Source organism: Gymnodraco acuticeps, unplaced genomic scaffold (assembly GCF_902827175.1).
Source record: "Gymnodraco acuticeps unplaced genomic scaffold, fGymAcu1.1, whole genome shotgun sequence".
In the NCBI taxonomy this organism is placed as follows: Eukaryota; Metazoa; Chordata; class Actinopteri; order Perciformes; family Bathydraconidae; genus Gymnodraco; species Gymnodraco acuticeps.
In genome coordinates, this window is record NW_022989977.1 from 2,952,223 (window position 1) to 2,979,510 (window position 27,288).

At 39.2% G+C, this 27,288-nt stretch overlaps 5 protein-coding genes and 1 long non-coding RNA gene across 11 annotated transcripts; 4 read left to right on the top strand and 2 right to left on the bottom strand.

Moving 5' to 3' along the window:
• The first annotated feature begins 4,442 nt into the window (after positions 1 to 4,442).
• Positions 4,443 to 7,267, top strand: LOC117543209 (interleukin-21 receptor-like). Its single transcript, XM_034211332.1, has 5 exons — positions 4,443 to 4,584; positions 4,688 to 4,856; positions 5,119 to 5,215; positions 5,332 to 5,416; positions 6,264 to 7,267. The coding sequence occupies exons 1-5, from the start codon at positions 4,519 to 4,521 to the stop codon at positions 6,744 to 6,746; spliced, it is 900 nt and encodes a 299-aa protein (XP_034067223.1). The 5' UTR covers positions 4,443 to 4,518; the 3' UTR covers positions 6,747 to 7,267.
• A 251-nt stretch (positions 7,268 to 7,518) lies between these two features.
• LOC117543208 lies at positions 7,519 to 11,462 on the top strand. The gene is made up of 4 exons (XM_034211330.1): positions 7,519 to 8,095; positions 8,994 to 9,293; positions 9,775 to 9,865; positions 10,510 to 11,462. The coding sequence occupies exons 1-4, from the start codon at positions 7,744 to 7,746 to the stop codon at positions 10,976 to 10,978; spliced, it is 1,212 nt and encodes a 403-aa protein (XP_034067221.1). The 5' UTR covers positions 7,519 to 7,743; the 3' UTR covers positions 10,979 to 11,462.
• Positions 11,455 to 22,497, bottom strand: LOC117543211 (putative uncharacterized protein DDB_G0271982). 4 transcript variants are annotated; one of them, XR_004568537.1, is made up of 6 exons: positions 22,009 to 22,497; positions 21,867 to 21,900; positions 21,163 to 21,274; positions 15,385 to 15,445; positions 14,556 to 14,690; positions 11,455 to 12,550 (listed from the first exon to the last, which is right to left on the bottom strand). XR_004568537.1 is itself a non-coding variant. In XM_034211334.1 (5 exons), exons 1-5 carry the CDS (start codon positions 22,221 to 22,223, stop codon positions 14,654 to 14,656), a joined length of 459 nt encoding a protein of 152 aa, XP_034067225.1. In that variant the 5' UTR covers positions 22,224 to 22,497; the 3' UTR covers positions 13,271 to 14,653. The 4 variants fall into 4 exon arrangements, 1 of the variants encoding a protein (XP_034067225.1); XR_004568536.1 differs by having other exon boundaries at positions 13,653 to 14,690; XM_034211334.1 differs by lacking the exon at positions 11,455 to 12,550 and having other exon boundaries at positions 13,271 to 14,690.
• LOC117543210 (protein rapunzel-like) lies at positions 14,223 to 19,669 on the top strand. The gene is made up of 3 exons (XM_034211333.1): positions 14,223 to 14,287; positions 16,785 to 16,872; positions 17,694 to 19,669. Exon 3 carries the CDS (start codon positions 17,736 to 17,738, stop codon positions 18,417 to 18,419), a length of 684 nt encoding a protein of 227 aa, XP_034067224.1. The 5' UTR covers positions 14,223 to 14,287; positions 16,785 to 16,872; positions 17,694 to 17,735; the 3' UTR covers positions 18,420 to 19,669.
• On the top strand, positions 22,175 to 25,419 carry LOC117543207 (protein rapunzel-like). Of its 3 annotated transcripts, none has more exons than XM_034211328.1 (3): positions 22,175 to 22,382; positions 23,682 to 24,200; positions 24,337 to 25,419. In XM_034211328.1, the coding sequence occupies exons 2-3, from the start codon at positions 23,707 to 23,709 to the stop codon at positions 25,025 to 25,027; spliced, it is 1,185 nt and encodes a 394-aa protein (XP_034067219.1). In that variant the 5' UTR covers positions 22,175 to 22,382; positions 23,682 to 23,706; the 3' UTR covers positions 25,028 to 25,419. The 3 variants fall into 3 exon arrangements, with proteins under 3 accessions (XP_034067219.1, XP_034067220.1, XP_034067218.1); XM_034211329.1 differs by having other exon boundaries at positions 23,704 to 24,200; XM_034211327.1 differs by lacking the exon at positions 22,175 to 22,382 and having other exon boundaries at positions 23,552 to 24,200.
• On the bottom strand, positions 23,106 to 24,942 carry LOC117543212. Its single transcript, XR_004568539.1, has 2 exons — positions 24,701 to 24,942; positions 23,106 to 24,577 (listed from the first exon to the last, which is right to left on the bottom strand). It is a non-coding gene; the product is annotated as an uncharacterized LOC117543212 (long non-coding RNA).
• Positions 25,420 to 27,288: the final 1,869 nt, after the last annotated feature.

Consider the following 27,288-nt stretch of genomic DNA (forward strand, 5'->3'; position numbering starts at 1 on the left):
TCTTGAACGTTAAGTTATGAAGAGAATATTTGCCTATTTGTTGTTGTTTTTATTACCAAATGTCATGTTTCAGATGTATATAGTTACTTCACGTACACTATGGTGGAGTATTTTCGTAATTCAACTCAGGAAATATGACTATTTATTATAGGCACTGTAGTTGGTACGACATAACATACTGTAGGTATATTTAAGAGTTTTGCGCTTTTGGTTCTGATAAACATGTTTCTAACAGTGTACGATTATTTTTCCTACTGAAAATCCCCCTTATGGTTGTTGTTGTAGTGGGAGGGGGAACTGTTCCTCATTTACTTTCCAAGTCCAGAATTTCCCTGACAGCTTATTGTCTCACTGTGTTGATTGATGTTGAAATACAAGTTTGTCCCCCTACATTACATTACATTACATGTCACTTGTTAGAGGCTTTTATCCAAAGCGACTTACATACATACATACCCTACATTACAACACTCTGCCTGCAATTGTCTATACTTTTAATTACCTTCTGGTGCAATGAATATTGTTTTTTCATCAGTAAAATCTATATAAATATTGACAAGAGTATTTAAAAACGGGGACATGCGAACAAAGCAAATATCAACAATCAATTGTCAGAGGTAAGAAAACAATTTGGGTTTATATTACCTCGACAGGTTTAGGAAAAGATAAGAAGTGTTTATATACAGATTCTTAGATGTGAAAGCGTATAGATCCCTCTTTTTGTTGTATTTGTCATACTCCAGCTTCTGATGCTGTCACGATCTGTCTGTGTTGTGTTTTGTCTTGTCTTTTTCTGTCTTTGGTTTCCTGTTTTATTTTGAAAAGTGTTCACCTTCTGTCTTGCCTGTTGCTTTCTGTCTGTTTTCCCTCCCTGATTACCCGATTGTGTTCACCATGGTGCCCCTGTGTTTTCTCCTCCCTCCTCACCTGTCTCTTGTTTGTTTGATTAGTCCTGTGTGCATTTAGGTTCTGTGTTTTCTGTTAGTCTTTGTGAGTTCCTTGTTGTAGTTTGATGTTGTTCACGGGGAAGAGTTCTGTTTGGTTTCATTTTGCCTTGGAATAAAGGTGTTTTTTCTGAGAAATCTGTGTTTGGGTCCTGCCTGCTTCGCTCATCCCTGACAGATGTTGTGGTGAACTAATGTCTAAAACTCTAATAACTAATCATTCACAGTGAAGGTCAAACATACACAATAGGCAAAACACTTCAACATTAAATGATTAGGTACTGATGTAAAAATAAGGTTGAAATGCAACTACATTTTAGTGGTCAGATCTGAAATTAATATGCAAAGAATGTGACTTTACTTTGAACAGCTGTAATTATATTACATCTCAGCCCTATTAAACTGGAGAAAAAATATATCCAATCAATATCTTAAATCATTTGGGTCGACATTGAGAGATATGTTCCTGTGCAAAGGAATCAATATATTAATGGCTTATTATGTGACCAATGGAAAGCATGTAGATTTAGAAAGTAATGGGGCCCATAAACAACCCTTGGGGTGCACCACAAGAGAGTTTCACATGGAGAACAATTAAACTATCAAGTTAAGTGTACTGCATGTAGCCTATAAATATATGTGTTCATGTACATAAGGTGTGTACATTGCATGATGTTGATATGTTTTATAAAGTGTTTGATTACCGTCCACATATATATTATGTTGCACAGTAACGGTACGTCCACACGGTTCCGTTGCGTTGAAGCTTGCCGGTGGGCGTGTCTGGCGCCGGTGTCTCCCGCCCCGGACACACAAGCACGCGGTTTGATTGGCTAGCGCTTGTACTGGCATATGATTTGATAGACTGGCGCTTCCATCGACACTTGAAAAGTTGAACTTTTCTCAACTTTTGAAGCGAGCAACAGAGGCAAAGTGATGCGACGGAACCACAATGCAGTTCACCCCATTCAAATGAATGGGAAGCGTCTCCGTTGAAGCACGCGACGGAACCGTGTGGACGTTACGTAATATTGGTCCAGTTGTTATTGCAGCGGAAGCTATTGCTTTCCCATAAATTCTTCTAGTTTTCTATTTCTAGTCACTCAGTCACTCACTCAATAAAGAGTCAATATAATAATGAGTTGTTTTTTTATTTTAGGTATTATTTTCGTGTTTTTCCTTTCTTCTTCGTACTGTGTGTTTTGTCAGTATATGTAGGTGACAGATTAAGGAATTAATGGAGGTTTGAATACAGATGCTCTCACAAAATTTGTTAGAATCACTGACTGGTTTGTTGAGTATTATATGAGTTATATTTTGTGCAGTACACAATTTAGTTACCACTCTTTCCCACCTTCATCAAAACATCAAATTGAGAAATAGGCAAAGGAAGTCTGTTTTTTTGGGCTTGAAAAATCTGAAATTACAACATAAAATCCAGTACAACAAAAACATTATTACAAATAAGTGACACAAAAGGACAACGATTTAAAATAATATTAGTAAAAGGTGGCAATGCTGCAAATAAATGTTTCACTGGCATTATGATCAAAAGCAAGAGCATGTGCCCATAACCACACCAAAAAGGTAGAAGATGAAAAAAAACTGTGACGTAAAAATGGTTTGACTTCCTGTGACGCTACCGGTGATAAGGTGAACCTCAGTTCCACCACTCATTCACCATCTGAGACATCAACACGTCAGGACATCCCCGAGGTAAAAGCACTTTTCCATACACTATACATCATAGAGCACATGGCAAATGTTATATTTCTTGTCTTTTTCAAAAAATCTAAACTTGAGGTATATTCTTTTGTAAATGGGTTGTATTTAAGGTGTATACAGAGTGATATATTACTGCTAATGTTGGTGTACTGGAATGATACATGATTTGTTTTACTGATACTAATACATTCAAAAAATACACTATAATAAGAAAAGTTAAATTAATATCCACAGTGTGATACTTTCATCAATGGAGACATGAAGTCTCTGAAGCTCCTGTTCCTGTGTTGGATCTCCAGCATCCTGACAGTGACCAGCTGCATCAGAGGTACCGCTCACATGTCTGATCACATAGATGTTTTCTATTGTGGGAAATTATTTAATAAGGCAGCGTATGGCAAATTAGGGGATTTGAGGGAAATGTCAAACGTTAGAAATGATTTCATCATTATATTATCTGGCTGTCATCTATGATTAAGTGATGTGATGTGTTTTTTTTGCGTCAATGATGGGAAGTACATTTACTCAAGTAGTGTTCTTAAAAAATGACAGCTGGGTCGACAAGTTTATTTATTGAGATACCCTACTAAAGGTTAGTCCAGAGGCTCCGACCTTTTTGGATGATGATAGTTCAAAAAGCAGTGAGTAGTTATCATATTTTAGATCTCCGTGGCATTTACCCTCTGAACATATCTGATAGTGTCCTGTAAAATAACTACACCAAAATAATACAAATGATCCAATATGGATTGCGGATACTTTTAATTCTGTCCTACAAATAACAGAACAGATCATAACAAAGTTCATACCCGTAAAAAAATCATATAATCATATATTATATATATAATCACATAATCATATATTCATATATTACGAATGGGTAAAAGAAAAATCCAACGGATAAAAAACCATGTCATACATTTTTAAAGTAAAGGGTTTGTGTAAGTCATTGTTTTATGTTGCTCTGTTGCACATGTGTGTGACAGCACTCATTTGTGTGACAGCACACAGTTGTGTAACTTCAATCACTTTTTTTTAATAACATAAAATGTGTCAAAATGTACATGGCGATTAAATCTTTTTTCTTCCCACTTTCATACTCTAGTTGATGGATACTCATGTGTGACTGCCTATTGGGACACAGTTACTTGTGACTTCAACATCACTGGTATTCCTGTGGGACAGACAAACACCATCTACAACCTGACATTCACTGACACTGACACTGAGGGGTAATTGCACTTATTGCAGGATTATATGGATAAATATTACCTTCTTTTTACTGCAATTATTGTTGTGCCAAACTCATACATTAATGGTCTTTTGTTGTTTTTGATGTTCTAGGCCGACTGACCACTGTCCACTTGTGAAGAGAACTCATACTTACAGTTGTGTCTGTAAAATAACGGAATACTCAAATATAGGCGGTGATTATTATTATGACATAGCTCTTTGTTATGAATCTGGCTGTCATCCTGTAACACAGGACTTTCATCCATCAAATAACAGTAAGTATGAGTTTATTGTAACTTATAACTGATGCTAGAGTGACCCATATGTGTGTTGATGTCTTTTTTCATACATGCCTGCGTGATATTCGAACATTACAGAACATCAAGAAACTAGGATATTTTACAGTACATTACTTATATTAGGGAGAGATACCAACATCAAATAATAGGAAATAGCTGTGTTACAAAATGGGTTGTATATATTGGAAGCATTCACATAGTTTATGTTTTTATAAATGTGTTTGTAATCAGTTCAGCCGACACCACCGCATACACCTGAGGTCCAAGGAACACCAGAGAATTTCAACATCACCTGGATAAGTGGGTACGAAGATCACATGTACCTCAATACTGCCCTTGACTTTGAACTCTTACTTCAAAGATCTCAAAGCACTGAGAGCAAGGTAAGACCAGTATCATAAATAATACTTTGACAACATGTTTTGCTATACTGTATGATATATCTAAAAATGATTCATTTGTTTTATTGTTTTAACCCTTCCCCAGACCCTTAAAGCTACTTCACAAAAGATGTATGAACCGATTCCAAGGTCTGAACTTAAACCAGGTGCTACATATTGCATTAAAGTGAGATCTAAAACTAATCATGCTGATTATGATGGAATTTGGAGTAAATGGAGTCCATCGACATGCTGGAAAACTGAAGCAGAAGAAGGTGACATGACACTCTTTCAGTATCACAAAGGTTTTGCAGCACTGACTGTCACTGATATTCAGATATATTGTACATGTTAAGTCTGCTCTTAGCTGTATTGCGCTATGTGTATATTTTATGAATAACTTGAGTCTGAGTCTCAAAGATCTGTATCAATAGCTTTGTAGAATAATGCAAAAGATTCACCAGCCCCCTTATAGACTTACAGTCATCTCTGTAGTATGATTTACTAATTCTGTATTATTTCAATACACTTTCTCAGAACAAGATAACACATTAGTCATTTTGATCAAATCTCTGGTCCCGCTGTGTGTGGCTGTTGGAGTCATGCTGTTTTTACTCTACAGTCCCACTGCAAGGTAATGCCTCTGCACTTTCAAATGTTGGTGAAAGGAAAGTTCAAGATCCTCATAATTGCCTAAATGTGCTCTGCATAAATGGAATGTACTCAATCTAATCTGGATTTGTGTGACAGAATGAAGATAAAGACATTGTCGCACACACCATCCCCAGCGCCTTTCTTTCAACCATTATTTCAACAACACGGAGGCAATCTCCAGGTGAGGTGCTAATGCAATGTCCTTATTCTTGTATTAGTGTCTTATTTAAGGAAATGTCTTAGGTAAGAAATGTAATCCAGAGGTCTGTTGTTAACATGAAATGTAATTCAATTTCAACTTTACCACAGTGGAAATACCTTGCAATACAATGGTCTGAAATACTTAAAAACAAAATGATGCAAATGCAAGGAAATAACAACACATAAATTATACATTTTGCAATTTCCTTTCTACTCAACTGCTGTGTTACTTAAGAAACTTTACACGGAAAAAGTCACAGAGAATGCCCGCAAGCATTCGGTTTACTAAAAGAGTTTGTGTAATAATCTGTAAGGTATTTCATCTTTAAAAAGACCATAGGGAAGTTAGTGTCTCTGTGAGGCTGTACTTAGACACCGCAGTGCTTTCTGCTAAATGCATTACAGTGTTACACTTCCCTGCTCAGAATGAAAATGCTAACATGCCGATGATTGGCAGTTTCACTATTCACCATGATCATCTTAGTTGTTTGTGTTTACTTGCTAACACTAAACACCATGTCAAATGAATGCCTTTGATTTTCTTCTTCTTTCACTATACATCCATGTTGACCTGGATGAAAAGTCAGGGGATCATTAGGGATTACCTTTAGTCCACCATGAATATGTGAACCAAATATCAGATATTTTGTGGTTTACTGACCAACAGACAACATTGCAATATGGCTAACAAATATCAACTCAATTGATCCAATGTATTAATTATGAATATATAATTTTGATTAATTTTAACATTAGCTGTACGTTTACTACATGTGTGAAAATGACTTTATCACGCCTAATGTATCTCCATGCTTCTGATTTTTTAGGAATGGCTTTCACCTAAAGGCAAGTATGTGTTAGCATACAAAACTGAGGAGATCTTGACAACCGATGATGTGATTGTTGTGCCGAAACCCATTACAAAGGAGCCAGAAGAGAACGTGGACTATCACAACCCTACAGTCCATCTGACCTTCACTCAGGGTCATAGCTCCTATGTTGGTTTACCCGGTGTGCATGAGGCTTGCCCTCCTTTAACTATGATCTATCCAGGAGACACGTCTTACACCCAGCTCCCTTCCTCTGTGTGGGGGGTCGCCGTTGGAGAGAAAGAGGTTGCCTCCTCTCCACCTGAAGATTTCCTAAACATCAGCTGTGCAGACTCTGGCTGTGAGGATCCGACCCAGAGCCCAGAGTGCAGTTTACCAAACAGTCCTGTGGAGGACATCCCACCACCGTGTTACTGTAATGATTACTGCATTCTCAACAAAACAGCAGAAGGCTTTGCTCCTGTTTTAGTATCCAGATGAAGCAGCAAATTTTTTGATTCCCTGCAAAAAGATGAGAGTTGGTTCATCCAAATGTGTCTGACTATAATGGCTTTATATTGCATCGCAGGAAAAGATCATAATCAGTCTTGATGCTTGTGTGCTCGCATACACACGTTTGACCTGTCCCAGATAGCACTTTTTATTTTGCAAGTATGTGTGTGTTTTGTGGTTTGAATTTCCTGCATCATAGATGAACCAGTTGCATTTTATTGTTGTATACACTCCCTCTGCTTTGGCTTACTTACATTTGTTACACTTGACACATTAGCAATACTGACCGCAGAATGTAATGACCTGAATGTGTGTGGTTTGAACTGCTGACTTTAAACACACACAAAAAAGCAACATGTTTTTTATTTGCCTGTGATTTTACTTTATCTTCACTTATTAAAGAAGATAAACGATGAGAATAAACTACAAATGTATTTTGAGAGGAAAGTACTGTTTTGAAGATGCTCAGGATATATCATTTCCCAAGGAGATCAATAAATAATAATTTCAATCAGTCCATCAGTATTTCTGGAGGTGCTTGTATTGTATCATGTCTTTCTGATGATTGCTGGAGGGTGACCTTACACTTCTGAGTTATTATGTTGATTGTTTGGAGCATGTGATGCAAAACAATGATTAAATGATCAATTAATACCAATATTGTTTATGTCCATACAATCACTAATAAGGCTCTATAATACCAGTATGAGCAGTCATACGACCCACCAGGGGGTGCTGTGTGAGACTGCGATGTGCCGAAGAAGTACACGACACAGGAAGCAAACCGCTAGAGTTGCTGATTCAACGTTAGCTAAAGACACTTCTGTAGTGTTGACGCTTGTTTACACCACGGGAAAGCCTTTAAATCTAGTTTTTAATGGGACTTTATTAACTTTAAGCAGCGTTTGTGCACGGTGTCTCATCGAGCTCAGCGTCTGATCCTCTTTGACGCTCTCCTAACAGCTTTGCTAACCTGGTAGTGAAGATGAATTTGGTCAAAAACAAGACTATGCACCCACACATGCACGATGAGGAAGCTCTTGTGGTGGAAAACGCCATCAGGCTGGCAGTGGACTCGATAATAAACGTGCTGTACGGTGTCAACAGCGCCAGGTCTCGGGAGTACCAGCGGACGGTGGCCGACAGGGACAAACAGATCGAGCGACTGCAGGGCAGGCTGACGGAGGTCGAGCAGGAGCTGCAGGGGCTTCAAACACCGGGATGCACCTGCGGGGGGTTTGGAAAAGAGCACAGCCTCCTGGGATCTCAGACCTCCGGTGAACCACAGAGCTGCAGCCACCCTGAGAAGAGAGCAGAGCAGCAGGAGTGTGACATATGTAAGTAAACACAAGTTCATATTCGAGTTTTAGAGCAACACCAGAGGGGGGAGAAGTACTCAGATCTTGTCAAATTAGAAGCAACTAAATGTAGGAATACTGTGTGACAAGTATAAAAGTCCTGCAATCAAAAGGTTACTCTAGTAAATATACAGAAGTGTAAATATACAAAAGTATAAGCATCCAAAAGTACTTAAAGCACAGTACTTATTATGCAGATGTGGTAATTTCGGAGTAATATATTGTGTTTTGATTATAATTATTGATGCATTAAAGTGTTATCCAAGCTGGTTAAGGTGCAGCTAGTTTTAATTACTTTGTGTGCTGCAGAAAAGCTTGTGAATGATACTCCAAGTGTCACTAAAGTCTTATTAATGTGTTTATATTCCACATCATTAAACCAAATGTATTGGAGTACACGTGTGTTGTGTTTTGACCTTCAGAGCCACCATACTTTGCTGTTGTAAGTCTTAGATTCATGGTTAAAATAATAATAACTACTGTACCGTTTTAGTATGAATATTCAACATACAATCACCATGGATCAGGTTGCACTTGGAATCCCTGTCACATGACGTGGACATTTTTGAAAGAAATGGGACTTTTGAAAAAAAAACTGCTAAATAAAATAGAAAAAGCCTTTTATTTATTTTTTTGTGAGATAAACTCATTAAGAGGAAGGCGACCTAAACTTCAGGGCAGTCTTTCGATGTTTTTTATAATATTTAATTCACGTTTTTTACTTTATCCAACCTTACTTCTCCCATTTGTGGAAAGTTTAGAGGTGCTACCCCTATCTTATTTACAGACTGGGCTTGACACCTGCATTGTCTGAGAACTGTGAAAAGCTTCGGATCATATTTTAAAATATAAACAATATGGCTGTTTTTCTTCACAGTGGGTCTTTTTGCCAGACCCCCCTCACACGTGTCCTCCCAAAGCCACGAGTCGGCTCTTCCATCTTCCCCCAGCAGAGTGGGTCTGGACCAGTCCTGCACATCCCACTCCTCAGAGACTTCAGGTGTGTTCGACGAAGCCAGGAATCTGCCTACATCTCCCAGCAGCCTCGTCATCAAAGAGGAGCCGTGTGATATCGACACAGTTTTAATAAACTGGGAAATTAGTGACGAGAGATTCGAGGAGCATCAGGAGAGCACAGGCAGTCAGTGTCACGACAATGAGAGCCCAACTGAAAAAGGTAAAATACCTTTTATCCTATTTAACGTGAATATTTACAACGTTACATAAACAAAATGAACTCTCAATTCGTGCTTGTTTTATGTTGCACCAATGCCACGTTTTGTAACACTGGGCATCAGACTTCAAAATAATCAAGTATTGGCATCAAAATACTTGATTACTTGAAATAATACATGACTCTCTAGTCAGATATTTCCTGACTGTAGCTTAATTTAAACTATTACATTTTTATTAAATAGGGATAGCACTCCTCATTATTGCATTCAAGAATGTTGGCTTATTGTAAAAAACTAAACATATGTTTAGCAAAGTGGATTTTTAAAAACTGTATTTCTTTGAGATTATGCAAAGTTATGAATTATTTTCAAATAAGACCCAGCTCTGTGTACCAGCCTTGTAAAGACAAAGCTTGTCTAAATCTGTCATTGTCTGTGGCGTTGTATGACTGAGCAATTGTTTATTCCTTCTGATCCCTTAAGACAAAATGGAGAACACAGAAAGAAGAACGTTTGGGGAGAGACCTCATGCAGATGCAGGAGGACATTACAACCCTCACGAAGAAGACCTCAGGTGAGTTAATTAATTCAGATTAGCCAAATGAATATAAGACAATTGAACTAATTTAGATTTGTACCTAGAAGTCAACCCCAAGTCTTCCTTTGGATAATTATTTCAACTATATTCTGTATACTTCTGTTTTTAATAGTTCATAGTTTTAAAATCAGCATGTTCAACTGTGGCACCTGAGGACTATTTTCAATACTGATATTTCATGAATAATTTATACAAACACTTTCCCATCTCAATTTGAAAGACACTTTTCAAATTCCTTTTTTATTTCTCTTATTTCAATGTATCCATATGTATTGGGCATTGTTGCCTCTATTAGATAGGACAGTTCAATAGTAGACTGTAAACAAGAGAGATGTTTACCATGAATGTTTATTTATTACAGAACCCAAAGTTAGAACATTTTTAAAAAATCCTTACACATTACTTTTTTTACTCTATTTGATTAATAACTTAAATGATGACTCCATTGTTGCAGTTATCGATTTGTTTTCTCTTGATCCACTAATTGGATATTCGGCTAATCTTTTAACTATTATTAAAACATTAAAAAAAGAAATGATGAGATTATATGTTATGTCACATAACAGGCTGGATAAGGGTTAAAAAAAACTAATCTGTGTGATCCTTTCTGACTTCCTCAGGAACAGAAATCAGGGCGTGCCAACATCTGAGCGGGAGGAGGAGGCTCAGAGTCTGAAGAGGGCCGCCTGGAGAGCAGCTTCCAAACGCTACTATGCCAGAAAAGTAGCCCGCCAGCAGGCAAATCCCTCACGCTCGGGCCCCTTCCCCCCACGGCCCAACTTCCTCCCTTCACGGTCAGCCCCTTTCCCCCAAAGGTCTGGCCCCTTCGCCCACATTACCGATAACCAGTTTTCCCAGCCGATCTCTTTTGTCGATGAGGGAAGGAGGTCGCAGACTGAAGAGTCTCAGTCGCTGCAGAGGGAGGCGTGGAGCGCCGCGTCCAGGAAGTACTATGCCCGAAAAAATGCTGACCACCAGACGGAGCCCACACAGTACCCTCACCTCCAGAACGTGGAGCCGTCCAGAGAAACACTGGGACCCAGCAGGGAAGGGTCCCACTCTAACAGTGGAGGCATCATGTGCAGCTGAGAGACAGGGAAGCTGTTGATACATTTTCTATGATCTCAATATTGATTTCATTGTGTAAAGTAAAAATACTATTTTTGACGGTTTGTACTGATGTTGATATTGGTCTCAGGTCTTCTGATATGATTAAAATAGTATGCACCCTAATGTTTGAAATCATTAATCTGTGTTTTTCTTCATAGTTGAATTCTGCCACTAACTCTAAAATCAACAGTGCATTTATGTCACTTAGATTAAAATTGATCACCCTTTTATTATTTTCTTCATTATAACATGCTGCATTGCATGCCTGTGGGAAAGTATGACTGCAAGTGATTAAATGAATATATTCTGGGGCGATGTAAAGCTTTTTATAAGTAGTACTCATGTAACAGCATCTGCATTAATATAGCGCCCCTGGAGTCAAACATATGTAACTACAATGAAGGTAGTGCTCAAATTATGTGCTTAACATTTCTGTGTAAATAAAAAATAACAAATACTGGAAGACTAGTTTGTTTGCTTATTTTTTTTTAAACATAATTTAAATGCAATTGTTCAATAGTCTTTTAATGGCATGCTGTACAATATTTTGACATTTCTAAAAGACTTGTCTAATGAGGACATACTTCACTGGCTTTTTTAGGATGTGAATAAGTGAATTATCAGATAAAACGACCGAGTATAGTGTCGAAAGAGAGGAAAGAAAGTAGTAGGCTACAGGATGTTATAGGATAGTGGCACAGAAATATGAGACAATTATAAAAGGAAAGCATGTCAAAAAATATGAAAATGTGAGAAAAGTAATATAGCATGTTGAATTAAGTTATAGATTAGTATGTCAAAAACATAATGAAAAGGCCAAAGTATAGTATGTCACAACTTAAAAAAAACAAAAACGTATAGTATAGTGTTTCTAATAATTTAAACAAAAATAAATGATGGTATCATATGTAGAATAAATGACAAAAAAACATAGCTTAAATTGCCGGAAAAAAAGTCTTAGTATAGTATGTTGAAAATATCTGAAAAAAAAACGTATAGTATGTGGAATATATATATATTAAAAAAAACATAGTATGTCTTACTTACTTACTTGATAGTATATGTCGACAATATCAGTAGAAATGTACTATACTTTTAACATATCATACCATTACTTTTTTTTACTATCATATGATTGAATACATACATTCTGAGGCCCTCTAAAACTAATGTACTAATGTAACAGCTTCTGTGGCAACATGGCCACTTCAGATAAAAAAATAAGCAAAATGACCCCTGATTAAATAAAGCTTTCTTTGTATCTTTTTCTGGAAATTCCGCACAATAAAGACAAACAGTATTTCCATATATTTATTTTAATTTTAAAATATTCACACATTTAATGAAATCAGACAATATTAGGCTTGTGTAATGTCAATTACAACAATACAGTAGCCTATGCTCAGTGCTATATATTTTACCCAAATAGGCCTTCAATATAATTAACGTTAATAGTCCGTATTTGTACCCACACCTCTCTCTTGTGCTGTGTATACTCACTGCCTGCAGAGATCGTTATTGATGTCAACAAAGCGCTCCTCCTGCCACCAGCTGGAAAAAAAGACAGATCGTCTTGCAACAGAAGCTGTTTGTCCAACCTGAACATTACGCATTTTGACCGCCGACCGACTCACAGCTGATGTTGCACAAGTGCGGTTATTACAGCACCATATAGGATCTGTGAGTAGGTTATTCATCGCACTTCAGTTTGAAATATGATCTGTTTGACAGCTGCTGCGGCAAAAAGCACAATGAGGACAGGCGCGCGTCCGGCTGGAGCTCCGGCTGTGGGAGTGTATTGACTGATGGGCTACACATGCGCCTGTTTTTTTTCATTACCAAGAATACATCCGAGCATGAGTTGTGGACGGTCGTTTCTGAGCAGATAACAAGGTCTTTGTCATTTCTAACGGAATTCACTCGCCTTTCATTTCTATGTTGTCTTCCACTACAAATAGCGAGGACAGTGCTTCTGTTGTGTTGCTGTTGCCTTAGGCTTGGCATCTCACAGGGAAAGAGATAGAGGGGACACGGGGTCTTTAACCTGCTGCAGACGCCCATCATATTTGTGGCTACTACGTGTTGTTGTAATACACGACGTAAACATCACAGACATCACAGGCTCTGAGGGGAACAGGATTGTCCTTTAACGGTTTGCTGGCAGCTGCCAACATAATTTGCATAGAGGTTTATTTAGGGTAAAACAGCTTCAACCGTCGTCATCGTCATCCCCCACACAAGCATCCACTGGATTTTCTGGAGGTTTTACTATTTTTATGCTGCAGGACTGAACTACTGCTTGTTCAGGTTTGGATAAAGGACCAGACTACTTTGGCGCACTGAATGGGTGCGTTTGTAGCTCAGGTTTTGACTCTTTTGTTGCTTCTGTTGGTCCAATGGAACATAATTACAATTGTTGAGGATTTGTTACTGCTAGTATTAACACAAATATATTTAAGTAATTCACATCTTTAAACACGTTAAAGTATTTACTCTACGGTCTGTAGTGCTAGCTGCACCATTTGGTACATTTGACTCTAAAATTGACTTTAAATTCCAAAATATTTGAGTGTAGCTCTCGATTTTTTTATATAATTTGTAAGATTTAAAGAAAAGTGTTGTTATAATTACATTTTAAGTCAGGCAAACTTACTTGTTTTCCCTCCTGAAGCCTTTAAGGGCTCTCTGCCTTTGGATGCACCTGTGCACTTTTGGAGAAGTCCATTTGGATCCAAAGAGCTCCCTTTGGCTGGTTGGATTCTACGCTCATGAAAATATTTTTCTTCCAGTTGTTTTGGTCCAGTTAACAAGAAAAGGGTCCAATTGATTCATAAATACAACCAATGGTCTATTTCTAGGCTCTACAAGACGCTCTGGGGCTTGGCAAACGCACAACAGGCAGCAAAATGCGCCTGAGAGTTCAGCTGCGCACCAACTAACAATCGCCCTTCAGTATCAACTGTATGACTACTGGATGGACCATAATAAGTGGAAAACATAGGGGTGGTACATGGTATATTTGAGGAGTGGGTTTTGCTGTTTAATGCCATTAACATGCCATTTTAAAATTTAAATATGGAGAATATTTCTATTTGGTTCCAAAATGGCCATTCCTGGGTTTTGAGGTCTTTCTGGGCTCTTACAAATGAGTCAAGTTCAATTTGATCACCCCTACATGTTCAACTTACATGGAAGTGTCCTTTTTTGCAGGGATTGCTGGGAAGAAGAAGGAGGCTGTCGAAGTAGAGACTTTGGAGAGGGAGGTTTAACCATAGCCACTCTCAAAAGGTAAGAAATCCTCTCTTCTGCTGTTACCAATGCTGCCTAATGTTGGCTTAGAGGCAGATGGAGGTTATATACTACACATTTAGACGAAGAAAATGAGGTATATTTTGGTGTATTTGCTGTGTAATAGATCAGGGTGGGTCAGGGCATTATGGTGTGCATTAACAAGGAAACATGGAGGCACGGCTAGGGGGAGCCATAGCTGGAGGAAGGCAGCTGCCTGGGCCTGAGCTGTTAGGAGAGAGGCTGTTTTATTTGTTTTAGTACTCACGAAACAGAAGAACTCCGGAAGATACTTCATTGTTGTATGTTCGTCTCATTAATATAGTTATTGTTTAAACTGCAGCAGCCTCAAGGGTGTACACTTCCTTAGTAAAAGTGTCCCAACTGCCAAACAGGCTGTGATCTGTAAAAAGAGAGCAAACTGTCATTTAACATGAAGAAGTGTGAGGAAATCATTCAAATAAGTAATGAAAACATAAAATACGCACTTTGGGAATCATTTAAAAAGAATATAATGTGTAAATGTGGATTAGCCTAGCATTGCTGCTATCTTAGAAAACATTCAAGATGGCCACTCCACTGCAGGGAAGCAGGTGAGAGCTGCCTGCCACTTCCTGATTAGACAGACTCTGTTTTATTTACACTAAGTCAAATGTTTCTCCCAATATAACTGTACATTTATATTTTCTTATGGGTGGTTGAAGCATAGAGACACAACAATGTTGAACTCATGCAACATTTTGAGCCAAGGCTTTCCTAATGCATTTGGGTGTGATGTGAAAGTGAATTCACTAAAGGCCATGTTGCTGCAGATCAGTGATTGGTTAACCCACGAAGACATGCATTTTGTTTATTTACCCTTTATTAATATTATCTTACTTAATTACAAATGTATTTTGCACAAAGGGTTAATTCTGTAATGCAGATTAATATCAAGCTGCAGGAAGCTGTCCAAGTCACCAAAAGCTTCACCTTTTTGATATAGATATATCGAATATAATAACCAGTAGGCCTACTGTGAAAAAATATCACCATTAAATATAAGATTTTTAAATGGGTAAAAGTGTAACATTAACTGTAATTAACCGTTTCATTACCTGCATCTCCTCCTGCAGTCTGCCGTCATCTGGTGAGACATGGGGTGGTTTCTGTCATCCTCTGTGAAAACAAGGACACAGAATAGAAGTAAAACACATTGAAGTAAACATTTGTTGATAATTTTTTGGTTTTGAATTGTCAATTATTAAGCAAACACATTTTATCCGCAGTCATAATGGGGGAAAAGCAAAAAAAAGAGGCATATTATGGGCAGAGCAGATGTCTTTTAGCACAAATACTGAGAGACCGAGTTTATGATAGGACAATATTGAGCACTAGTTTTATTTTAAGAAGCATCTTACAACATTTCATAACAATACTTATGTGTAGTCAACCCCAGTGTTTGAATAAGACCAACATATGCCTATTCTTTCGTTGGATTTGTGCATTTAAACACAACATTTTGAGTCAATCAGAATCTAAAGGGTTAAATCCTGCTCCTGAGCGTCATTTCTTTCAGTCCACAGTGATGGTGCTGAAATCAGAGGGAGGACATTATGGCTGTTTAGTCGTTATAGGTAAATGACTGCCCTCTCTGGTTGACATGGGTATTTTAAAAATAGATTCTGTAAAAACAAAACAGAAACTCACAGCTGTCTCCTCATTTCAGTCTCTGGTCATGTTTGAACATGCTCAGCCTGGTGGTCATCCTCTGTGTTTTTAGTATCTTTGGGAGTGTTTTGTTATCTCACAGTGGTATGTGTCTGTAGTACCAGAGCACACAGCCGAGCCATTTCTGAAGTGTAAGATAACAGAGTGCTTCACACAAACACCTTTTCAGTGCTCTGAGTCCATGAACCACATCTACCTCAGTAGCTGATGTCACTGTGCTTGTGTTTGTAGTGAAATACCCCTGTATAATGCTGTTTTTACAAACACAAGTGTCAACAAGAGATTGTACTGCTCCCTCTTGTAGCCTTCAGCAGCTCACATATAGTTTACTTTAAACATCCAAATCCCTCCTCTTAACCTGCTTGTAATCATGTACCTTTTCTGTACGGTAGCTATTGTGAGGTAATAAACAAGTCTTACAGCTCAGTCAGCTGTAGCACATTTGTTTTTTCAGTGTACTGCTGCAGCTCTCTGTCCATTAGCTGCTGCTAGCAACTTAACATGCCGTCACTCCTTTAGCTCGCTCCTGCTGCTGAGGAGCTATCAGCTCAGCCCATAGGAACACACAGAGAGCAGCCTGGTGCTGAAAGGCTGGAGTGCTGAATACAGCTCCGTCACACAGGAGAGGCTGTTAACTCCTTCACTGCTGAAAGCTGCAACCAGCAAGGGAGAATAATCTGTTCACTTCCTGGTTTCAGAGAGACACAATGAGCCAAAATCCAATGTGTTGGGTATATTTGAATCATGTGAGTCTTGTGTCTGAATCTTTGTCTGTCTTTTGTTTCAGGAATCACCCTCATAAGGACCGGTGTCCCTTCTTACTGTAGCAACTGCAGGACCAGAATCCAGTGCTAGCTGAGCAGAGGAAATCTGATGTAAGATGCTCTCTTCAACTGTTACAAATCAGACTTTTTACAATATCATTTGTTTTCCATGGTGGAATATCATGTCAAACTGCTGTGAGATTCGTATTAACTATGCATCTGTCTAAGTAGTATGAAAATATATCAGTCTGAAAGGAACTGGGAGAATCAGTTACTAATTATTATAAAACGTTAATTTGCTTTCTTCTATGAATCTGATATATACAATTGTCAAGGATTTGGAATCATGATTAGAATACTATTGTAAACTGTGATAAAAACATTCATATCTCCCAAAAAAGACTAACTTCCTTCTAACACAACATCCACAGTTAATAACAAAGCAACTGAATAAAGAACTGATAAACTAACAGTACGTCCACACCAGCATGCGTTGAAGGTGGGCGTGTCTAGCGTGCGACCAACAACCAATCACATTAATCTCCCGCCCCGGACACACAAGCACGCGGTTTGATTGGCTAGAGCTTGTACTGGCATAGGATTTGATTGGCTGGCGCTTCCGTCGACGCTTGAAAAGTTGAACTTTTCTCAACTTTTGAAGCGAGCAACGGAGGCAAAGCGACGGAACCACAATGCAGTTCGGCAAAGCGTAACGTCACCCCATTCAAAGTGAATGGGAAGCGTCTCCGTTGAAGCACGTGACGCTTCCGTGTGGACGGGCCTTAACAGCTCGTGTAAAAAATGTATGGGATGGCTCTTAATGCTTTGTGTCCCATAAACAACAAAAAGCCTTCTTTTGATGACTGGCTGTAGCATCCTAAAACCATCAGTAATAGTCAACTGTGATGTTTTCTCTCCCATATTCTCCACAGACATCCACATCTGCACCTCAACATCTGCAGCGCGGGAGCATCATGATGGAAGAGGAGATCCTTGAGGACCGGGCTAAGCTGAAACAGGGCCTGGTCAAAGTGCTCCAGTGTGTGGCCACCATCTCCTCAGCAGCAGCGGTGGTCAACCCCATTTTTGGCGTGGCAGGTTCCCTGATCCGGGTGGTGCTGCACCACGTCGACGACGAGGACATCCGCACCCTGAAGCGTGAGTTTGGCTCAGTCAACCGAGCGCTGGACGAGCTCTCTCAGATGAACCGCAACACGCTGGTTCAGATCAAGAAAGAAACGCTGGACGGCCAATACTGCCGCGTGGAGGAGAACCTGAAGAACCAGTTCAGGAAGTTCATGGAGATGGTGGAGGCGCGGCCGGATCACTGCGAACGCAAGAAGGGCGACTTCGAAGACAGCTATTCCAATGACTTGGGAGACCAGAACCTGCACACGCTGTACGACGGCGTGGTGGGCAAACCCAAGCTCTTCAGCAGACCCATCCTGGAGGTGTACCTGAAGCACTCGCAGGGCGACCGCCGCACCATGGAGCGCCTCTGCACACGCCTCACATATCTGTTCTGCATCGGCCTTATCGCCCTCATGGGATACGCCGCCGTCATCGGAGACGACGAGGAGGGCCTGACCGAGGAGTGGGCCGAGAAGATGGAGCACGTGCAAGAGAAGATGCAGGAGGCGCTTCGCAGGTGCAAATGAAGAAGAAGAAGAAGAAGAAGGAGCTGCTTTTGCTTCATATTCAGGACTCGCATGTCCACATTCCCTCTGTGACTCCGTCCTCTTAGCTTTTTCTCTCCCAGTAAGCACCTTTCATAACATCTACGTTCACTGCTTGATAGCCCAGTGATAAAAAGCAACAATATGCAGGCATGCATGTTCTGTCCAAGGTAAAGAACTCTAAATTATGTCACTACATTTGCTATATAAAAGAGTGATGTGATGAATTCAGAAAGCACTACAGTGGTTTGAATTGATTGAGAACACTAAGACAAATAGGACATGGGAGCCTTATCATTAATCATAAATCTACTCTGAAAGCAATGTAGTGACATAACAGGCTTTATATCACAGACATCTGTAACTCAGTCTTAACATAAATGTATGTAGATATTTTGTGATATAGCAAAGCGTCCCCCGCATTATGCACTTTCTTTTGTATTACACTACAAGTTGGTTGGCATTGACAACGATCCTGGCCATGCAAGTTTAAAGAGGAACAGGAAACAAGCTTCATTGCAATGTTACTCCACTAGAGGGCCTCGTGAGATCCTCCAAGCTATATAAGGCTACATCATCTTTATGCAGATGTCGAACAACTCAACAGGTTGAGCTATCAATCAAGTTATAACAGAACGAGCAAACAAACCAAAACATGGAACAAATATCAAAATTTCCAGAGCTATGAATGTACCAGATATGAAATCATATAATCATTATCACACACTATAAATGATTTAATGACATGTGCCACAGATTGTTAGTTTTCCATGCATGGAGTTCAGTATACACAATGCATGATGTCACTCTCCGTGATTGATTAATATTCATAAACAGATCATTTACTTTTTAAATGTGCTATTTAAGGAAAGTGTAATATAACTGGATGAATCCTTCCACTCTTTAATTATCCATAACGTGCAAGAGGTGCCCCAAGTAGGGTTTTAATATATAGATACTATTATAAATTGGTTGTTTTTTGCTGTAGAGCCAAATAGACCCTATATAAGATTGAATATCCATTATTTGAGGCATTTTATATTTTATACAAAAGTTAAAAGTCATTTTCTCTTATTTAATTCCTCATCTGACCAACGTGCCTAAATGTGAAAGTTTTGTGATATTTAGTTTTTTTTTAATCTTAATCATTTAACTATCAGTATGCAACACTATGTTCGGAATGCTTTATACACTACAGTGCATATGTCAAAGTCGTGGTTAAAGTCCTTTTTGTAAGTGTTTGTCTATTTTCTTTGTTTGTCTTTGGGTGTTATCAATAGTACCAGGTGGGTCAACTAAACATGTGAAGCACAGTATGATCATCATGTCCTTACTTCCCCTACGTTTTTCATACTTTACACATTTCTAGTCCTTTTTACTCTCATCCCCTCAACACATAACTCCTAAGTGGTTTATCGTTCTGTGGCTTTGCGCCAACTCTCTTATTGTTACAACAGATTGAGTTTACGCGACGTGAACTCAGTCAGAATGCTGTCGATATGGAGGAATATTATGAGAACCTCAAGGCTTTTTTGAAATGCCATTATGTGAATATGTTGCCTTTTTTGTTATGAATCTTTGATGTGTGGTTGTATATGTACCACTATAAATAAACATGAGTGAATATTACTGATATGGAGTTGTCAATTACTTAAGACCTGACCTCAACCCCATCCCATCCTGGGATTAACTGAAACGCCAACTGAGAGTTAAATATTATACATCATCTTTGGATGGTCATTTGTATTTAGTCATATAGTATATTTAACTAAATGTAATTCCAATGAATTGTTCAAAAACATCAAAAAGGGCCAAAGATATGTTACAAGTATGGGTAGGAAAAAAAGTATTGTATAACTATTGTGTACAGAATGTCCTCGTTTTTCAATAGAAAATGTAAAGGAATATAAACATTAAATATCTGCCTTTTTTCCGTCAGAAATGTACACACCCCCTAACAAGTATAAACCTCTACGACTAAACAAGCGTTAATCTTAAATATTACTGACAAGAAAACAAATAATGGAGAAAACCCAAACAGTGAAATTAAAATAGAGAATATTGTAGTTAAATGCCAAACAATTGTTATAAACCTACAAAACTAGTTTTTTGGGGTAATTCGCTTTCATTGAAACGTGTTTTCCTCTCAATGTAAACATTTTAAGGAGCTTGTATATTATACTATGTGCCCAAATTCTAGTGTCGTTGGTTTCTGGAAAATCAGAAACCTTCATTAATATTAAGTGTATATCATTTTAGATAAAATGTCTACTTGTAAATGTCCCCTCTGTGGGACGAATAAAGGTATTCTGATTCTGATGTCTAAGAAGGGACGTTAAAGTGCAGTTTGCTGATGTGCACACAAGAGGGCGTGAGTACTTCGCTTGCTCCACCATTACACCTGTTTCCACAGAACTCCCCGAGGGCCCTCGGGACTGAAGCATCACACCTGTGTCTCAGAACTGACAAGCTATTAAAGCCTACGTCCTTCTTAAGGTCCACACTAAAAGACAATCAGAACTAATTGATGAGGAGGCTCAAAGGGGGGCTAAGCCTTTGCTTCAGGTGAAGTAAAATAGGCACCTGGCCATAGGATAATGCCTCTGGAATGGCCCTCATCTTTTTCAGGTTTGACAGCTTAGAGTTGGGGAACCGAAACAAGACAATGTGCATTGCAGGCGTTGGAAATGCAGATTACTGAGAAACAATGATTTAAGGTGCTTACCTGCCACAGACTGAGTGATGAGTGTCTCTGAAGCCACCAGAGCACGTCTGCATGTGATTGAGCTCAGTTCTCTCTCCTTGACACGAGCTCGTTTCGGATAATCAATTTCTATCTGAAGAAAACAATTGTTTATTATACAAAAAAATCATGAGTAAAGTGTAGCGCATGATTCTAAAAGACACCATCATAGATGACGTGGGTCTCTTCGTGGTTTGGAGAATAAACGATTTACGTAATGATTTTTCTTTTTAAGGGAGGTTCAGATAAGGCTCTCACAGGGTGCGTCGTGTGCGCGCAGATGAGGGGATGTGAGGTGTTATAGGCTAATCCTCATAAAGTCCTTTGACTAATACATACAAATACTCAAATCGTTTTTAACTTCGATTTGAATTCAACATGATCGATTACATTAGTGAACATTATTGACCCTGACATAATATATGTATTCCAAATCTGGGTGGAGAGGTGGCACACATAGTTATAAATAAACACTGTGTGGTTGACACATCCCTGCACATTAACATTTATATGAATATGATATAACATATTCTGAATTCAAACGTGTATTTCACGCCACAGCTGTGTGAGCACATCCATGTATTATTTTAGATGCAGTCATTGTAATGATAAAACAAATAAATACATCAAATCATCGTATTTTAACACTGAAAAGGCAAAATAACAATAGTTTCTCGATGTCTTACCTCAAGTTGGGATCCTACGTGGATGGAACAACAGCTAAGGCACATAATGGGAATGAGACATTTGCACCATAAGCGCAAGAGACCTCTTAGGCAAAATCCGTCGACATTTTTTTGGAAATGATGAAAAGCAAAACATATTTACTTCTGATGTTGAGAGGAGACTGAATCCTCCTTTCGTGCTGACATGGAGACTGAGAGGAAAATGGAACCGACCACATATTTCACCTTTTGCAGTTTGCGCCTGTCTCTCTCTCTCCTTTTCTCTCTCTCTCTCCTTTTCTCTCTCTCTCTCCTTTTCTCTCTCAACGTCTCCTCTCTCTCCATTCTCTCTCTCCTTTGCAGATATTCAGTGCGCATTTCGTCTTACTCTCTGGATCCTGTGTTTGGACCCCTGTTCAGCTCCACAGTGGATGAGAGAACCGTGGGAATTTTCTCAGACTTGAAGAAAAAAAACCGACTTTTTGCAGCTGTTGTTGCTCATCAGACGTGAAGGAGCAGCAGAGCCGGTTCGTTCAGGTACAGAACAACGCTCTTATTATAGGAATGTGATGAATGTCCTTATCTTCCATCCAAGGGGTAAATATGCTCTAAGGTGTGCCCGATGCGCTCAGGAGATTTGTGCGTAAAAAGACCTGCAGTTGCGCATTTCTTGCATGCGCATGACAGTTAAGGGTGACGTTTGGACACATGACAAACCTTTCTTACGATTTTCTTCATAATGCATACTTTTTATAACCAACTAAAGGATTTCCAGTGGTCGTTATTTGTTACTCTTAAATATAAATATAGCATAAGAGAGATATAGTGTTGTTTTTAAACAAATGAACGCAATTGATGATCATCTGTTGAGGAGTAGGGTGACGCAGCATCTGGAGTTCATCCTCAGACAAACATCTGCACAGAGAGGAGGTCATTTATGGATGTCAGGTAGCATGGAGGATGAAAGGGGATTTAAACTGGTTTGGCCTTGCTCTACTCTGAAATGAGACACATGCAGACAAGGGCATGTATGTCATTTTCTCATCCAGGCCCCCATTTTGTTTATATGACATCATTACCTGCAATCTTCTGGGTGGGGAGGTTTAGAATATGAATCACCGTCACAACTGGGTCAAGGTAGAGATATGTTTATGCTTGAAATCTTCTCCATTTGAGCCGGACATTATTCACCTTCATATTTATCTCCCAAAGGAACAAAAACAAATATTTTTGACAACTTTGAGTAAACATATTCCATGGCTGCGTTAATGTCTATTTTATTATTATTTGCCAATTGTTTGAATTGTATGAAATGTCCAAAAATAGTCAAAGATCATCACATGAGACAAAGAAAAACAGCAAATCCTCTCATTAGAGGAGCAGCAAGCGTCTGTTGACAAATTGACTAAGTATTTCAGCTCTGAAATAATGGAATAACTGTTCACCAATGTATTTTATAACTTCTGTAATAAAGAGGAAAGCTTCTTCATACTGTTTGCTTTATGGGAAATTATCTCCAGAGAAAAATGAGATCAAGAGTCTTTGAAAATCATTTAACTTCTCTTTTATTTGGCATTTACTTTTAGTAAGTTGCTCTGTTACACAATTATAGTGTTGTTTATTTGGCCCTCATATTTGAACTTTGCTTTCTTTTTGGTGAAATAGAGGCTAGAAGAGGTACAGCTACCGTAGCAGTTAATAGATAAAAAAACAATCTGAGGTTTTTACAGGGAAACACTTCTTGCATTCAACTGCTCACAAAAAACTGTATTTTTTCATGAATAAACAGAATAAGACTCCAATTGTATCACATCCTTCTTCTATGTTTGACACCAGGTGTTATTCCTATGTGTCTCAGACCATGAGCAGTCCACTTGAGAGGGCTGTGGCCCAGAAGAAGGAGGCCATCGAGGCGGCGATGGACATGTTTGAGAAGGGGTCCGAGGTGTTGGCCAGCGCTGTGGGCGAGCTCTTCCCGCTCTGTGAGGCCGCCGCTCCCGTCCTCCGCCTGGCCTTAGACAATGTCCTCAGCAAAGAGGTCTTCTACGTCAAGGAGCAGTTCCTGGCGGTGAGGAACAAGCTTGACGTGCTCTCCACACAACTGGAAGACATTGACTGCGAGATCAAGAAGGGGAGACTGGATTCCCAGTACTTCTCTGTGGAGGAGAACATTAGGAACCAGTTTCGGAAGTATATGGACATCTTGGAGGCAAAACCGCAGTTCAGGGAAGTGAAGACCAGACTTTTTGTGGAGCACTTTGCCAAAACCGGAGGAGAGAAGAACCTGTTTGTGCTGTATGACGCTCTGATGGGGACAAACAGCTTTGGAGAGTCCGTTTTAGAGTTAGTGGAAAGGTACGTTGTTATATTTGATTCTGTTTTTGATTAATTGCAGTTCTTTGGTTCTCCTATGTCTTTGTCAACAACACTGCATGCTTCTCTGGTTGTTGCACTATATGACATACATGTAAATAGTTATTTTGTTTTCCAGGTATGTAACGAGGAACCGTCGTCTCCTGGAAGATTTCTGTGTCCGGATGAAGGAGCTCTTCTGTCTGGGCCTGATTGCTCTACTGGGCCACTGTGCCTTAACCCAGCGCCAAGATGAAGAAGATGACAAAATCCAAGAGTGGAGCAGCAAAATTGAAGAAGTAGAGTCCAGGATGAAGACCACCATCGAGTTGTGCATCGCTGCTTTCCCAGAGCAAGCGCAACTAGATGCCAAACACCTCCTGCAAGAAAAGGAAGGCGATAATCTGCAAGATACAACTCAGCAGCTTCTGGAGTTCTTGGTGAAGAAGTATGATTGGATTAGCTGGTCGGTGCGGCTCATCAACCACTCAGGAAGCACCTACCGGAACTGGAGAGCAGGGGAGCATTTCCACCACGTGGCGGGGAAGAACTGGTTCGAGGTGCTGCAGGTGAACAACATCAACCTGGTGGTGTCGTACAGCACCAAACCACAGCCGGTGCCTCAGGGCTGCATCCAGCAGGCGATGGAGGGCCAGGGGAAGAAGGGGAACGCTCCGGCCGTGGTGGAGGTGTTGGAGAAGCAGCTGTGTGGGTTTGTTGTTCACGCCGTCAGTCGCCACAAGGAGTCTGCAGCTGCGTGGAGCTTTCCGGAAGACTGTCACTACTGGGAGAGACACAAGAATGTGGCAGTGTGTGTGCACTCAGAGTAAAGCAGACAGGTGTAAAGATGGTTATACAGATGATTATCATGGCAAAACATATATAGATTATAGATATGTTTGGGGGGGGGAAAGCAATTATGTTATCAGTATAATGAATCGTTGACCTTGATTATTATACATTTGTCTTTTTTTAACCAACGAATTACACTTATTTGTGTGTATAGCGGAGAGACAAACTTAAAAATGATTTAAGATTTGAGTATTTACATACACAACATTCTGTATTATAAGTGTATTGTTAACAGAATATCAATATTTAATTTCTGAAATATCACAGTTATCGATACATATATATATTGCAGTAAGACACCCCTACTTGATACTGTCATAAATACAATTGTATTGACCTGGTGTACACATAAATACCTTTCTCTTTGGAACTTTTATAGATGTCAATAATTTCACCTTTATTCAGTTGTATCTGACTGTTGACTGAATTCTGAGCACCACATATCCTTATGTTTCCAAACACTCATAAGAATGATTCCCATCAGATCAATGCAGTGTGTTGATTTTAAATTGGGTAAAACATGCACTGGTTCCCTATCAGAAACAATTTCCTTTAAGATGATTTGATCACAAAAGCAATTTCATTAGCTTTTTGGGTTGCGTCAACTCTTTATACAGTAGATATTTAAAATAAAGACATTTGATGTTAATTTATTGTATATTGTAGCTGTTTGAATATGAACTGCTTACATGTTTGAGCTGTGTTGCTTTGTATCAATCTGTAAATTATGAGTCACTAATCACTTATATAATAATGGAGAGTGTCTATGCTTTTACCTCAGCTGCATACGGTAATAATCCAGTCTCCCATGAGAAATGGCTCCTGCACCTACAGCTTTAAAGGGATGGTTTTGCTGAGGCTGCATCTACAGAGCTGTGCTCCCATTTTGTCTCTGCTGAGCAAGCTGGCCTACATAACTCTGAAAGGGGGGGGGGGGGGGGGGGGGGGGGCAGAGGTTACTTTTTCAGGCGTGAAAAACAAGAGGCATGGAGTTTGGCACCGGAGACTCCACAATGTGCCTTGTGTTTTAAACACATTCAAACCCCTCCAACCAAAATAACCAGACCTCACTGGTTACCAATGCTGTGCCTCAAGTTGTGCAAGGGATAAGAAGTGATTTCCTCTGCAAGATTCTCCATTTGTGCTTTTCATTTTTGTAACATTTGGTGTTAAATTATAAATGATTTGTTGTTTTCAATCCTCTGCCAAATGTGGATGTTTTTTATGATTTATTTTGTACTAACAACTCACATTTCTTGATTATTTCATCAAGCACTGTGACTTTTGTCAGTGACTTAAAAGTTAATTGTGCACCAAAGGATTTTCTCAGAAAAGATAAATCTATCACAACAAAGTATTTATTAATATAAAAATGTCATGTATTATTATTTAAACCACATCAGATTCATTATTCAAACTATATTATGTCAATAAAATCAGCGCATGATCAATGTTTACCATAATCTTTCTCTGCCATCAAATCAAATCAAGTTTTATTTATATAGCACATTTATAAACGATTTTTGGTCGAGCCAAAGTGCTGTACATATAATAAAAATAGCCTACAGTAGAGACACTTTACAGCAAATACAATAGCACAGATTGTTCAGAATATCAGTATGACAATACGACACCCTCTGTCCTTAGACCCTCACATCGTACAAGGAAAAACTTCCAGAGAAAAACCCACAGTTTGAGGGGAAAAAATGGGAGAAACCTCAGGGAGAGCAACAGAGGAGGGATCCCTCTCCCAGGACGGACAGACATGCAATAGATGCCGTGTGTAAATCGAAGAGATAATACATTTTACAGCATATAGACCGAATGTTAGGAAATGCATGTGTCTGTAATAAGAAGATGAATCCACGAGGATGTCAGCTACAATCCTGAGGAAGCCATTAGGGAAGCAGCATGGCGAGACCCAAGGCAGGACCGCAGAGACAGGTTCAGCCACGACCCGAAGTCCACGACTTAATCCAGAACTCGGGATAGAGGATCCAAGACACAGGACAACAGCAAGAGGATCAGCCTCGACTCCGGTTCCCGGCGTAGATATAGATACAAAACAAGAAAAAAGATTTGGCTGGGTTAATCGGAACAAGAGAATACACAGACACAGACAGAGAGGGAAAAGGTCATTGGATAAAAGTTATTCTTGATAACCCTCTAGAAAGATCTCATGAACTTCCCCACTCAATCTATCAAGACCCGAGCACTTCTATTAGATATAGGATAAGAA

Excerpts from the sequence above, each read along its gene's own strand:
- LOC117543209 (XM_034211332.1), top strand. The coding sequence starts at position 4,519 with ATGTACCTCAATACTGCCCTTGACTTTGAACTCTTACTTCAAAGATCT. Across the intron at positions 4,585-4,687 it reads CTCAAAGCACTGAGAGCAAG|ACCCTTAAAGCTACTTCACA; the intron begins GTAAGACCAGTA and ends ACCCTTCCCCAG. Across the intron at positions 5,417-6,263 it reads AACACGGAGGCAATCTCCAG|GAATGGCTTTCACCTAAAGG; the intron begins GTGAGGTGCTAA and ends CTGATTTTTTAG.
- LOC117543211 (XM_034211334.1), bottom strand. The coding sequence starts at position 22,223 with ATGCGCACTGAATATCTGCAAAGGAGAGAGAGAATGGAGAGAGAGGAG. Across the intron at positions 21,275-21,866 it reads ACGTAGGATCCCAACTTGAG|ATAGAAATTGATTATCCGAA; the intron begins GTAAGACATCGA and ends TGTTTTCTTCAG. Across the intron at positions 14,691-15,384 it reads GACTGCAGGAGGAGATGCAG|ATCACAGCCTGTTTGGCAGT; the intron begins GTAATGAAACGG and ends CTCTTTTTACAG.
- LOC117543208 (XM_034211330.1), top strand. The coding sequence starts at position 7,744 with ATGAATTTGGTCAAAAACAAGACTATGCACCCACACATGCACGATGAG. Across the intron at positions 8,096-8,993 it reads GCAGCAGGAGTGTGACATAT|TGGGTCTTTTTGCCAGACCC; the intron begins GTAAGTAAACAC and ends TTTTCTTCACAG. Across the intron at positions 9,294-9,774 it reads TGAGAGCCCAACTGAAAAAG|ACAAAATGGAGAACACAGAA; the intron begins GTAAAATACCTT and ends TGATCCCTTAAG.
- LOC117543210 (XM_034211333.1), top strand. The coding sequence starts at position 17,736 with ATGATGGAAGAGGAGATCCTTGAGGACCGGGCTAAGCTGAAACAGGGC.
- LOC117543207 (XM_034211327.1), top strand. The coding sequence starts at position 23,623 with ATGAATAAACAGAATAAGACTCCAATTGTATCACATCCTTCTTCTATG. Across the intron at positions 24,201-24,336 it reads GTTTTAGAGTTAGTGGAAAG|GTATGTAACGAGGAACCGTC; the intron begins GTACGTTGTTAT and ends TTTGTTTTCCAG.